The sequence below is a fragment of the Artibeus jamaicensis genome, unplaced genomic scaffold (assembly GCF_021234435.1).
Source record: "Artibeus jamaicensis isolate MK-2021 breed Jamaican fruit bat unplaced genomic scaffold, CSHL_Jam_final scaffold_754, whole genome shotgun sequence".
Lineage (NCBI taxonomy): Eukaryota > Metazoa > Chordata > Mammalia > Chiroptera > Phyllostomidae > Artibeus > Artibeus jamaicensis.
The window spans coordinates 5,900,821-5,915,863 of NW_026522054.1; the positions used below are offsets into that span (position 1 = coordinate 5,900,821).

Here is a 15,043-nt window from a genome sequence, read left to right on the forward strand (position 1 = left end):
AAAGCCTGTCCAGGCAGGGGCTGGGGACTTCTAGTCCTCTTGCCCTGTCTCTCTCTCTCTAAGAGAGTGGCAATGCTGTCCCTTTTTCTCCAGAGGACTTCTGTCATCTGTGTGCATTTGTTCACCAGCACGCATAACACACAAGGATGCTGCAGGCCAGGATCTGCCACAGTGTATTAAGGGTTCACACACACACACAAAATCTGTGCTTTTCTATGGACAAGAAGGTGCAGAGGCCAAGTGGGGGTCCAGATACACGGATTGGTGCTCACAGACCCTAAGGACTGAGGCTGCGTGAGGTCACGTACAGGACAAGGACAGTTAAAGGGACGTGGACTCCCAGTTATTCCCACTCTATTGCTGGGTGGAGAAAGAACGTCATCCATTTCGAGAATTGTTCAATTTAAAAATTAGTGTTTTGTGTCACCTGTCACCTTTGGAGCAGGTGTGTTAATATCACTAAGGAATATTGTGCAAGTACAATGAGGAAAGAAAGTTATGAATAGATAAGGAAATTTTTAACAAAAATTTACATATCTTGCGAAACTCTGAACTTTGATATTAAGTGAACTCAACAAACCAGCTTCCTGGCAGTGCCCTTAAATTCAGGGTCACACTAACCATCGCTCACAACCCGCAGAGCACGGCTGGGACATTTGTGTTACTGCACCATCGGGGATGCCCAGCATGCTGCTGTCCCTGATCAGTGTCATTGTCACCTTGGGGGTCTCCCAGGCTCATGGACAAGGTAAGCTGGGCACAGAACTGCACACTCAGCTCCCTCCGACCTGCAACTTCTTCTCTTTCCTACTTGCTTGTGTCTCTGGGTTTAATGAATCGACTCGTAGGGATAGTGTGTATCGTGACATCAAACAGAGAATAACTTGTAGGAAGATTATCATATATTCATCCATGGAAAAGAAAATAAGTTATGACTAATTTTATGTCCTACATTTCACAGTAAATGGACTCTCAATACCAATTATGGAGATTAGTTGAATGTGTTCACTCAACGGTAGCAAGCCTTTGGGAACAATGGAAATCTCATAATCTTACATATGGTGAATGTCTTATAGAATCCTATGTGACAGCTGGTAAACGACAGGACACGCAGGTGCGAGGAAGGCCAACCGAGACTATAAGATACACATTCCGCCCTGGCTGGTGTAGCTCAGTGGATCGAGCGTGGGTCTGTGAACCACACAATCACGGTTTGATTCCCAGTCAGTGCACATGCCTAGGTTGCAGGCCAGTTCCCAGCAGGGGACTCATGAGAGTTATAGGACTTCCGCCAAGATGGAGAAGTAGGTGGAGGGTCCACCTCGCCTCTGTGCACAACCAAATCTAAGAACAACTATTTTTAACAGCAGTCACAACCAAGCCACACGGAAAATCGACAATACGGAGTCCAAAGGACAACTAGATACTCGGCTGGACCGGTACGAGGAGCGAGGCCAGCAGCAGAGCAGGTTAGCAAGAAAAAATTCCCCCGGGGCGGTGCGCGGGGCGCGCAGGCAACCGAGGGCTGATCGCCAGCGAGCTGGCTGCCGGAGCGCACAGGGAAGAGGCGCGGAGGGTCGGTCGGTCGCGCGCATTTACGTGCGGAGAAACCAGTGAGAAGGGAAACCCGCGCGGTGCAGCAGGCTCGCAAAATTAGGATCGGATAAGCAAGCCCGAGGCGTTTGAGTGTCTGGATGCACTGGGCTAGCGGAGAGGAACGCCATTGCTCCCTCTCTGACCCCCGCCCCCACACACAGCGTCACAAACCAGCGACCTGGGTCGCCCGTCCTGGTAAACAACTAAGGCTTCGCTCCGCTCACTTAACAGCACGAATAAACCAAAAATGGCTCTAGAACAACTCAGAGCCCCAGAACCGATAGACCTAAGTGATGAAGAAATAGCCAGTCTTTCAGATGCACAGTTCAAAACACTGGTTATAAAGATCCTTACAGAACTGGTGGATTTTAGTCACAAATTAGAGAAACATATGGAAGCTAAATTAATTGAAATGAATGCTGATACAAAAGATACCAATAGTAATGGAAAGAAAATTGGGACTCAAATCAAGGGAGAGAACCAGACGGAAGAAAAAAATGATCAAACAGAAAGGAATGAAGAAATAAGAATTCAGAAAAATGAGGAGAAGCTTAGGAACCTCCAGGACATCTTTAAACGTTCCAACATCCGAATTATAGGGGTACCAGAAGGGGGAAAGGCACAACCACCAGTTGAAAAATTATTTGAACAAATAATAAAGGAGAATTTCCCCAAGATGGCAAAGGAAATAGACTTCCGAGAAATCCAGGAAGCTCAGAGAGTCCCAAAGAAGTTGGACCCAAGAAGGAACACACCAAGGCACATCATAATTACATTAGCCAAGATTAAAATGAAGGAGAGAATCCTAGAAGCAGCAAGAGCTAAGGGGACAGTCACCTACAAAGGAGTCCCCATCAGACTGTCAGCTGATTTCTCAAAAGAGACCTTACAGGCAAGAAGGGGCTGGACAGAGGTATTCCAAGTCATGAAAACCAAAGATCTACAACCAAGATTGCTCTACCCAGCAAAACTTTCATTTAGAATGGAAGGACAGATAAAGTGCTTCTCAGATAAGACCAAATTCAAGGAGTTCATCATCACCAAGCCCTTATTCTATGAAATGTTAAAGGGACTTACCTAAGAAAAAGAAGATAAAAAAGATGAACAGTGAAAGGACAGCAAACTCACAGTTATTAAGAACCACACCTAAAACAAAAGCAAACTAAGAGGATAGCTAGATCAGGAGCAGAACCATAGAAATGAAGATCACATGGAGGGTTAGCAACAGGGGAGTGGGAGGAGAGGAAGGGGGGAGAAGGTACAGAAAATAAGTAGTATAGACAGTAGATAGAAAATAGATAGGGGGGAGGGTAAGAATAGTAGGGGAAATACAGAATCTAAAGAATTTGAGACACATGTTTATGAACTAAAGGGGGAAATGGTGGGGGAGGGGTATGCAGGGTGGAGGGGAAGGGAGGGGGGAATAGAGCAAATGTAATGGCATAATCAATAAAAAAAAAAAAAAAGAATCCTATGTGAAAACTCACTAAATCAGGATTCAAATACATGGAGTTTACAATTTTTATTATACCTTAAAAAAACCTGGAAACGTAATTGACATTACCATCAACTTAATATTTCAACAAAATTCACAACTGGTAAAAATAAGTATTTATTTCAACAAAAAGTAAAATGTATTCTTCGTTTCCAATAGAATTACAGTACTTTTTTATTAGACTGTTGAGTTCTCTGGTAAATGTTGAGTAAATAAATAAATTATTTGCATAGCATTATCTCTATTCTGCACTGATTTGTTTTCATTTTTATAGCAAAGTGTTCTCCATATTATTTCTAAATGGAATCTATATATTAAAAAATTATATCTTATAGCAATATAATTGGTGGTTTCTTTAAATTCATTTAATTAGAAAGCAATTTATTTTGTGTTTTAGTTCAAACAGCATTTATTGCATGTATAGAAACTTTAAGATTTTATTTGCACAATCATGTTTTTCTCCTTCCTCTCCCATCTTCCTAAAGTCTCCATTATTATATCTTTTCAAAGTCTCTTACTTTCCTTTAGAACCAAATACATCCCTGAGTTACTGTAAGTGAACCCTCTGACGTCCCTTAGGCCCTTTCATTGCACCATTTAGAAATAGACTGTGACCCACTAAGTTGCAGCCCTTAGTCTACGAGAGGCATTCATTTAAATAATTTGCTGCGTGCTGGGCTCTGTCTACTATTTCAGTTTATATATGAGCAATTTCCTTCTCTACCACCCCCCACCCCACCCCCCAAAAACAACCATACAACCAAGCTTCAATCCCATTTAACACGATTTCTGTTAGTGAACTCTTTCTCAAAGTGGTCTTTGTACTCAACGCCCTGTAGCTGGCCGGGTGGCAGTGATGTTTTCGAGGAGAAAGGATCTTGCTGAGGGGAGAGATCATCTGAGAAACACCTTTGTGTGTTTTGTTGGCACGGGCTCAGTTGCCTCCCTGCAGAACTGAAGAGATGAAGCCCAGACTCCTAAGACCTCAGAAAGTAGCTGTGCATAGAGGTCAGGTCTACAAAGAGGTCACTGAGTTCCACCCGGTCACCACAGTGGGCCCTGATCTAACCAGACTGGTGTGTGTGCCCACGGGGGAGACGGGCCACGGACTCGTGGAAGGGAACCATGTGAAGACACGAGCGTGTCTTCATCGACACACCTGGGAGAGAGGCACCAACCCTGCTAACGCCGTAATTCTGGACTGTTGGTGTCTAGAATTGTAAAAAGAACAGATTTCTGTTGTTTAAGCCGCCCTCCCTTAGTGCTGTGTAGAGCAGCCCTAATGAGAAAATGCAATGATGCATATACACTTTTCTAAGCAGACGGTACTAGTCAAACACCGTTTCTCTATTTTCCGCTCTGGTATGTTTTATACCTACCTACATATTTTTAGGGGACATTCATCAGAATTCAGGAATTCTACCTTGGTGGTACTGGGGTTGCTGATGTTTTTCACTTGATGAGTACTTTATATTCAAATTCTCTTCACAGCTTCATTGAAAATGTCCCACAGAGTCATATGGACACATATCCATACGTGAAAATGTGCTCAGACATATATGTCACGTAAATCACTGCCTAGATCGGGCCAAGATTTCCAGGGGTCTGCGTGTGGGAGACACAGGAAGACGCAGAACTGGAAGGGAACTGAGGACGAGGGACAGTCCTATGGTCCCCGCGGAGAGGACACCTGAGCTCTGGCAGGGTTACTGGGTTCGGCCCCTTTCATCCTCTCCCTCGGCCTTTGCATTTTTCCGTGTGATTTCTTTTAATCTTGGAAATACTTCTGAAGGACTTTGACCTTAAACACCACAACCTCCTCCAGTCCCTCCGATCTCTTCTTTACAGGTGACCCCGATTCTCATGAGCACAAGCAGGTAAAGTGAGATCCACAGAATAATAAATGTATCCGTGGGGTTATTCAAATAAAGAAGAATGATTCATTCACGCGGGATACTACTTTTTCTCCTTCAGGAAGAACTTGTGATTTTCCAGAAATAAAACACGGAAACATATATGAGGAACACAGATATAAACAGACCTTCCCCGTTGCTACGGGAAAATATTTCTACTACTCCTGCGATCGCAGCTTTGCATCTCCTTCGCGGTCGCTCTGGACTCGAATAACCTGCACAGAGGAAGGATGGTCGCCAACACCCAAGTGTCTCAGTGAGTAAACAAGTGGGTCGAGGTCCGCGTGAGTTACTCCGCATTTTCCGTGAGCGGGGCAAGAGGGGACGGGGTGGCCGGTGGGGACCACGGGGTGTAGACAATCACAAAGCCAGGGCCGGAGGGGCCAGCCAAGGTAAGATCCGTCCTGCCTCAGGCACGAAATCAGCACAAAAGAAGATACAAACTGGGTGGAATAGCTCCATTTTTTTTCCATTTCAAATATTAGTGATTGGTAATTTCAACCAGTAATATTTAATTTAAACGCCCTGGCTTGGTCATTGCAAGAACTCAGATTTTTCCCAGGAGAGTTCCGTTTTTACATGTAATTCTTGTTCAAAATGTGCTGCTCTTTTGGATATTCAAAACCCGCTTTTTAAAAAGCCTTTATTTGTAGCTTTTTCTTGTATTTTTTATTGTTCTTCCATTACAGTTGCTCTAATTCTCCCCCCACTCCTCTCCCTGCCTAGCCCATCCCCCCACTTCCTCAGTCCCCGCCCACCCTGTCCTCCAGGTCCCTGGGTCCTTCCCACCTGTTCCTTGACTGCACCCTTCCCTTCTCTCCTCCATGATCCCCCTCCCCTCTGGTCACTCACTGTCAGTTTGTTCCTTATTTCCATGTCTCTGGTTCTAATTTGCTCGTTTGTTTGTGTGGTTCATTTTTTAAAGTAGTTTTTACTATTTTCCTTTTGTGGTTTTTAGTAGTTGCACCTTTGGGAGGTACATGTGCCTTACGTTCTCAGTGAGGGCAGAGACTGGAAGAAAACAATGAGGAGAGAGAAAAACGAAAGAGGCAGACAAAGGAAACGAGAGTCCTCCTCCTCCAGGAAGCAGCTCGGTCAATCAAAGGCGAGAAAAAACGCAATCACTCTCTTGACATCTAAAGGAATTTTACAAGTGGGAAAATGATTTCACACATAAGCAGTGATTCATGACATTACATATTAATGGTGACGTGCATGGACTCACTTTTTAGGACAGTCATTTGGGCACTTTATTTGTGTACTGAAGTTTGCAAAATGTAACACCTTTCTCAACACGAAATGTATAGAAGTCATCTTTTTGGTTTTCAGGACAGTGCTTCTTCCCTTGGGTGGAAAATGGTCGATCTGCATCTTCAGGACAAACACATCAGGAAGGCGACTCGGTGCAAGTGGTCTGTGATGAGGGCTACAGCCTCCCCCTTAATCAGAGTGGCATCACGTGTGCAGAAAGTGGCTGGTCTGCGCCCCGCCCCCGACGTGCAGTCGTACCGGCAAGTAAAACGCTGGCCTCCTGGGTCCTATCTTCTTTTTTATTTTATAAAGAAATGGCAGTAGTTTCAGGGGTCCACATCTGTCAGAGCAGATGTGCCGATCTCTGGATAGTAATCCCTGGAAAATTATTTGGCCTCCTCCCATAAATTAAACGTAGGCAAAATTAGAAAACATCATCAGGAACACAGTGAAAATCTTTGCAAGGCGTTTACATGTTTCAGCAATACGAACTTACAGTGTACAAGGAAATTATGCAAAAGCAGTTGACGTACCATGAGGACAAAATTAAATTTTACACAGAGTGATGGTTAAAATATCACATCTGTGAAATCACCCGGCCTGCAAACAAGTCTACTTGACATTGACAAAGTTCAATGCATACCATTAAAAATTAGCACAAAAATACTGATAATATGCGCACCATCTGAACTCTACCTGTGAAATCTCGGTTTCCAGGGTATACTTAGTAATATGAAAAAACACTTCATTAAGAAACCATATGGAAAATAGGGGTATAATGGAGGTAAAGTTGAGTTAGAGTTTCTTATACTTTGATGTGAAAACCGAACAGTAGCTAAATTGGAATAAGGGAACCCGGAGCCTCGGCTCCCGAAAGCACAGGGACGCCTTTGGAGAACAGTCTCTATAGTCTTGTCTCTTCCCACTCTATCGGGAAGTTTGGTTATCATTTATCCATCTAATCAGTATTTATTATATTGGCATTACATCATATTTATTGTGCACTTCTTTGTATAATGTTTTTAAAAACTGTATTTTTTGGAAAGAGGGGAAGGGATGGAGAACGAGAGGGAGAGAGAAACGCCCATAGGTTGTCTCCAACCAGGGACGGAACAGACCACCCAGCAAGTGCCCTGACCCAGAATCAAACCGGGAACCTTTTGCTCTGTGGGATGACACCCAGCCAACAGAGCCACATCAGTCAGGGCCATGCACAGTCTTATATTTGTTTATATAACTTGTCCAGAAGCTGTAGTTGTGCTTAGCAAAGGGAGAGCAGGAAATCATGCTTCCGGTCCATCTTTCCCAAACAGGAAGTCAACCTTCTGCCAATGTGTTTTTTACACATTGCAAAACACTCTTTTTTGCAAGGAGTATTTTTTATGAAAATGAAAATGAAATGCCTAGAGCCCAAAGGATACTGCAGCACGTTGCACGAGAGCACAAGGAACTTTCCGTGGCCATGAACTATGTCTGCCCAGTGCTGGTCATTACAGAAAATCGTTCTGCACTGGAACATGACACTGCAGACATATGTATCTCTGGTTTACGTGAGCTTTACTGAGACATCAGTGGGAAACTGTGAAGCATTGTGGTTCTCACTCTGCATGATTAGATTGTCTCCATTGAACCCTCTCCTCAGACTCACACAAGGCTGCATACTATACATTGTACTCTATTTGTACATTCCTCTGTTTTCTATACGATGGATTAGTCTCTTAACAAATTAAATAATGTCTGTAGGTTCTAGAAGAAAATGCGGGCCCCCTCCAACCATCGACAATGGGGACATCACCACATTCCCATCAGCTGTCTACGCTCCAGGAGACTCGGTGGAGTACAAATGCCAGGCCTACTATAGACTTCAGGGAAACAGGATAGTAACATGTAGTGACGGAAAGTGGTCAGAGCCACCCAAATGTTTAGGTAAGTGCGTTACCGTTCCCATGCTCATCTTAAGCAAGAAGAGCAACTAGGATTCTTTTATGAAAACTCTATATATGACAATTGGTATTATGAACTTTGATTTAATATTTAATTATCACACAGAGTACCTTCTTTTACATCATTAATTGTTTACAATGACTTACATCTACAGGATGGCTTTCCAATGAATTATATTGAAAAAGGTTTTGAGAATGAGTTCCTGGATCTGTGTAGCAGATTCTACGTGACAGTCTAAACTTCTGTAGTGAGTATTTGCACAGCACTTAATGTTTTGTGTTCCTTGTTTTTACCTTTAGAGGTGTGTGTAGTCTCAGAAGAAATGATGCGAAAGCATAACATACGGTTAAAATGGAGACGGGACACAAGACTTTATTTGGAATCAGATGATATTCTTGAGTTCGAGTGTCGATATAGGTATCGTGCAAGGTCACCACCCTCTGCATTCCAGGTAACGTGTCAGGAAGGAAAACTGACGTATCCCACTTGCGGATAAAATGATGGTTATGTTGCAGTCTGGACATTGAAATACACATACTCATTTAGAATATTTTACATTCATCCAATTGTCTACTTTTTCAAGTGTATGTTACCTCACTTTTCTTCATAATCAGAATTTATGTTGATGTCATTGTAATCTGGAAGACTAGTGAATCACTCTGAAAAGGATCTCATTAAATGTGGCAAACCACGATGCCGTGTGTTTTGTTTGTGAAACAATCCTGGTGAGAAATCAGAAGCCATCTCTTCACAACCCACTTGCACCCAGCCACCCCCTAACTTCTCCAACACTTTGTCCAAAAGTTCTGAGGCCGTTTGAGACTCTTGTTGCAGAGGAAATGGGAAAAAAATGTTTGTCTCCATCTTCAAAATATAATCACTTCACAAACATGTGAAAACCTAACTATGTCACACCTGTGTTGGCGGTAAGATGCCAGCAGTTATTACATGTCCTAGAAAAATACACACCACAGATGGTGACAGGTGTGATCTTCTGCACTGTCCCCCCACTGCATACAAGCCCCCAGACACATCACACGGAGCAGGTGGAGTCCAATTCAGGGCGTGACTGTGGGGACAGCGGCACGCACACCAGTGAAAACTCAGCATCAGTATAAACACATTCACACGTCCTCACAACATGGTGTGAACAGTGACTGTGCGTGTACAGAGCAGAGACCGGCAGGAAGTGCAATGACACACCACAGCTGTACCGGATGTAGACATAATGGGGGTAGGAGTTGGGGTTCACTTCCCATAGTCCCCCAATCTCTGTATTGAACATGTATCACCTTTGAGCCAGGAAATACGTTAATTTAGGGTAAATACACACAAAAAGGACGACACATGCTGAGAACCAGAAACAGCTCTGCATGAAGATGGATGGGTCCGATATCATCTTCATGGTTTTTCTGCTTTATAGAGTTCTGGAAACTTTCTAGCACAACAGCCTAAAGTATATTATTTCACTTTGTACATTTCAAACACATACTTAATTAAAATCAGTTGACTGCAAAAAATTTAAATTCCTACAGAAGAATTAATACTTTAAGGTGAAAATAAAGATATAGATATTGCATTTTGCTAAAGCATGGATGGACCTGGAGAGTGTTATGCAAAGTGAAATAAGCTGGTCAGAAAAAGACAAACACCATATGAGTTCACTTATATGTGGAATCTAATGAACAAAATAAACTAATAAAATAGAAACAGACTCATAAATGCAGAGACCGACAGCTGTCAGAGAGTTGGAGATATGGGGAGCTAGCTGAAAATTGTGGAGGGATTAAGCAAGAAAAATAAAATAAAAACATATAGACATAGACAGCCCTGGCTGGTGTAGCTCAGTGAACTGAGTGTGGGCCTGTAAAACCAAAAAATCAGGGTTTGATTCCCAGTGAGGGCACATGCCTGGGTTGCAGGCCAGTTACCAGTAGGGGGCGCATGAGTGGCAACTACACATTGATATTTCTCTCCCTCTCTCCTTCCCTTCTCTTCTAAAAATAAATAAATAAATATTTTTAAAAAACCATATAGCCAAAGACAACAATATGGTGGTTACTGGAGAAGAGAGGTTATTTTACTCCTGTGTCTTTTACACATTAAATGGGAACTTGCTGTTTCCATTTTAGAATGAAAATGAGACCATTCCGACACCTTCCTATCCCGACAGTGAATGGCACCGTAAATATACATGTGTGGATATTGTCAAAATAAACTCCCAGAGGTGACACTAAGGGAGCCTGATCAAGCAATTGCACAGATATTTCTAGTCCTTTCTCCAAGGGGTCTGTTGTCAACCATTTAAATATTTTCCCTCTTCGGAAAATAATACATGATGCCTCTATGCAGATTTAACGTGTATTTGGTTATGAATGTGTTTATTTTCATTGAAGATATTTAAGGGCCATGTGTTTGGGGTTTTTTCCTCTTAATTTTCTGATAAGATACTAGCTAGCCCCTTTTCCTATTCTCATTCTTCGTTTACAAATAATAAGACCATCACTCTTCATTTCACACTTCTCCAGTAGAAATTAAAAACTCATCCAGACTGTCATTTGACTTTTGAGTTCATGTTTTTAATTTTTCAGGCAGAAATTTTTGAATTGGATCTTCTAATATTTCCTACTCATTTTATATTTACTCAAATTCTGAGTCTCGGTGTTAAATGTTTTTAACAAATGCACCCATAGTGTTTCTGACTTGGAAATCTCTTCAGTTAAAAAGTGTGGAGTGTATGAGTATATTTTCTTTTTCTGAACGCCTCTGCCATTGCCTAACACTGTTTATTAAAAACGTTGCCTTTGGCCTGGTCATTAGAGGGTGACTCTAATCACATAACAATCCCTTTGTACACATGTCTCTCTCGCACTTTCTATTCCATCCCCTTTCTACCTGCCCATGTGGTTCGACTGCAAAGGCCTCTTAAATAGAACATGCTGTGGGGCGAGCCATGACCTAATTTTTAATTTGCTTTTAGAGCATCTGTGGCTCTTGGTATCTATCACCAGGAACTTGGCAAAGAACACATCTAACTCCAAAACCAAAGCTGTAGGTATTTGTACTGCCCTCTCAGCTTTAAGATTGTTAGCAGTCTTTAATTTGACATTCCTAGTGACAGGGAACTAACGGGTGTTTCTGGCAAAAGTTCCTTCTCGCTTGCTGAAAGATTCAGGGTCTAAAACACAGCATGTTGTGAGGGGCAATGTCAGTGGTCTTTGCAGCCATCCAGCTCTTCCCTGTGCCGCCTGAGTGACAGGGAAAAGAAACCAATGTGACAGGGGGTGAGTCATGGGGACTTGGGCCTTTCAGGCTCCAGAAGGCTTCCATCTCACAAACAAATGAACACCAAGCACCTTCCAGGATCTGGCCAATCCACTACTCAAAACCCCAACACTGTGGCTGTCCCCCAAGGGTGGTCTACTAGGGCCTGAGTTTCTTCCAGCGCGGATGACATTTCCTCTTTACCGGGTTTCCAAGGAAACAGTGTTAGAAGGGAAATGCTGGGTTATTGTCCTACCAAGTAAAGAGAAAGAGTAAAACTGTAGACCATATTTGTGCTTGCAAACTTCAGGCTTTTGACTCAATGCCGCTGAGGCTTCCTCTTCCGTTTGCAGAAGTGTGCACGTGCATTCTTCAGAAGGACTAGGCTGTGGGTTTTCTCTGTGCCATTCTGAGCAATAGGAAGAACCAGCGCATGGGTTCCCTACACAGGACCACGAGGGCCAGTAGGGTGGGCAAGGCCAAGCTGAAGCCAATGGACCTCCCTCCCCCAGGAGGACAACCAAGCAACAGCAACATGGCTTGCTGGAGGCACTTCGGGGAATTGAAAGACACAGAGGTGGTGATTCCTACCTCCTCCCCATCAACTGGCCATTGGCTTGTGCAGAAAGCCCAGCTGGGACAATGACGGTGGATGACCGTCAGCCTGTCCACGTGGGAACAACCACTGCCCCTGTTCGCCTCCTGCTGTTTCCCAGCCTGAGCTGACTGGTTCCTCCCCGGGAACATCTTCAGCACCTGCTGGTAGGCAGCTCTTGACCTGGCGAATGCTCCTTTCTTCCTCTTTGTTGGGAAAAACCAGACAAAGCAGTTTTCTTCAAGGTGGCAAAGTAGTCAGGACGCCCGCCCTGTTTTACCTTCTGAGGACATCAATTTTGCGTCCCTCTGTCATCACTTAGTCTGCAGGAACCTCAACCACCTTTCCTGTCCACAAGAAATCACACTGGTCCCGCCCTGGCTGGTGTAGCTCAGTGGATTGAGCGTGGACCTGGGAACCAAAGGGTCACTGTTTCAATTCCCAGCGTGGGCACATGCCTGGGTTGCAGAGGGGACACACAAGAGGCAACCACACTTTAATATTTCTCTCCCCCCTCTCTCCTTCTTTTCCCCTCTCTCTAAAAATAAATAAATAAAATATTTTTTAAAAAAGAAATCCCACTGGTCTAAAGCACTGGTGACATTATCATCGTTGGACTGGGGAGCAAGAAGTAGCAATGACTCCAGACATACCGGTAAGACATTTGCTTGTCAGATGATAGGATTAAAGCCAGCAAATACTCAGGAGCCTTCTTCCTCGGTGAAAGTTCGAGGGGCCGAGGGTATGGGGCACAACCTAGCTGTCCCTTTTGAGCTGGGACACAGAACACCCTGGTCCGGCACCGCAACAAAGAAGTGCGACCCCTAGTGGGCATCTCCAGACTCGGGAGGCAGAGTCCTCCTCATCCCCATGTGCTACTTAGCCCATAGGTCCCCCAAAGCTGCCAGTCACAGAAGAAGAGGAGGCTTTGTCACGGGGCCAGGCTGCTGTGCACGAGGCTCCCACGGGGTTCCCTGACCCAGCCAGTCCGATGGTGCTGACCTGTCGTGGTCAATAAGGCTGATGACTGGAGCCTTTCACAGACACCTGTAGGTGAGCCACACTGTTGACCTGAAGGAAGGGTTTTGGAGCAAAGCCCTGTCACCATCCGTGTGGGGAACGGCCCCTGGCGGAGACCGGCCACATAGCAGCGGCCAAGCTTCCGTTCTGTTGACCATGCCAAAACCCAACCGTCACCTCGCCATTCCCTGGAAAAAGCTCTCCTTCCCCACTCAGTTCTGTAGGGGCAGGGCAAGCCACCTGTGTGAGTGCGCATTTCTGGACGCCCTTCTCCCCACAGGTCAAGGTGTTCGATACTATGACACTTCCCCACGGAGACAGACAGACAGACAATCTGTATTATCAATCAAGATCCTGAGGATTAAACACTCTCCATCTTGGTCTCTTTCAAGACTGTTCCGGCCATTTCTACGTGAGGTTTTGATTCATGCTGACAATTATTTTTGGTCAAATATGAGAACTTTACATAGTTAAGCATTAATTAAAGCATAAATGAATTAGGGAGAATTGAGATCTTAACGATAATAAGGCTTCCAATCTATAAATATCATGGACTTTTTCTTTGTCTTTAAATTTTTTTCAGTAATGTTTTATAATTTCCAGTGTAGAGATCGTATGAATATTTTGTCCAATTTATTTCTTAATATTTTAGGGTTTTAAAAAATCTTTATAAATGATAGTGTTCTTTTTAATTTTTAATTTTCTAATTATTTTTCTCTAATATAAAAGAACTACTTTTGTGTACTAGTTCTAGAAGCTCTATTTTTGCAGAAATCTTTAATTTATTTCTAAATTATAAAATTGTAGTTTACTCTTTTCTTAAAATTGTTATTCCTCGTTTTCAGGTAACTCTCATGAAGTTTATTGATCTGATATTACCATAACCACTCAATTTTCACACAGGAGTTCATACAATATTTATATTTTTCTATATTTTGCTTTCAACATGTTCTTTCACACTTAAATTATTTGGAAAACATTCTTATCCAACTGTACTTTACCTTGTTTTTCATTGACCTAGTTAATTTTAATTTAATATCAATAACTAACATTGATGGATTTATTTATACCATTTACCAATCACTTCTAATCTGTCCCAGCTACCTGTTTGTATTCTTTAAAATCCTTTCCTGCCCTGGCTGGTGTAGCTCAGTGGATTGAGCGCAGGCCTGAGAACCACAGAATCGAGGTTCGATTCCCAGTCAGGGCACATGCCTGGGTTGCAGGCCAATTCCCAGCAGGGGACACAAGAGAGGCAATCATACATTGATGTTTCTCTCCCTCTCTCCTTCCCTTCCCCTCTAAAGATAAATAAATAAAATCTTTAGAAAAAAAAACCCTTCCCTGCATTATTTTACATTAGTCTCATGCTTTTAGCATTTCCTTTTATGCCATTTTTGGTTATTAGTTATCAATTTTTAGTGGATTATCTAGGTCTTATATATACACCTTTCACCTGTCACAGACCCAACTGATAATGTATTTTTTGCCTCTTCATGTAAAATGTCAGAACCTTGCCAACATGTATTTTCTCCTATATTGCTTTTCTTACACATTGGTTTTAAACTCTACATTGTGTTTTAACAGATTTAAGAAGAGATATATATATAGTCTTCATGCACATTTTGTTCTTTCTTAGAAACATACACCTCTATTCTTAAACTCCGTCTTTACAAATTGTGTGTACTTTTCCTGTAGATTCTTTAATTTATATTTCACAGTCATTTTAAAGTGACATTTTTCTGACTTATTTTAGCACATTGTCTGTCTTTAGGTTTGTGTTTTTGATGGCCTTTTTCCTGAACACAGTCTGTGTTTTCTATTTCTTTGCATGTCCGCTCCTGTGTTATAGGAGTAGTCCGACCGGTCCGTTGGGCGGATGCCCTTCTTCGTCCAGCGACCCCTCCGCCCGCTCTCGCCTCGCTCCCTCTCCAGATGACCTTCTCAGACCTGCTCTGGTCTCTT

General features: G+C 43.0%; 1 protein-coding gene across 1 annotated transcript; it reads left to right on the forward strand.

The window, feature by feature from the left end:
- Positions 1 to 602: 602 nt before the first annotated feature.
- LOC119053399 (complement factor H-related protein 2-like) lies at positions 603 to 8,908 on the forward strand. Its single transcript, XM_053659607.1, is given in 6 exon segments — positions 603 to 748; positions 5,066 to 5,260; positions 6,334 to 6,488; positions 6,491 to 6,515; positions 7,999 to 8,181; positions 8,499 to 8,908. Coding segments are annotated over 6 exon segments (825 nt in total). The 5' UTR covers positions 603 to 678; the 3' UTR covers positions 8,696 to 8,908.
- Positions 8,909 to 15,043: the final 6,135 nt, after the last annotated feature.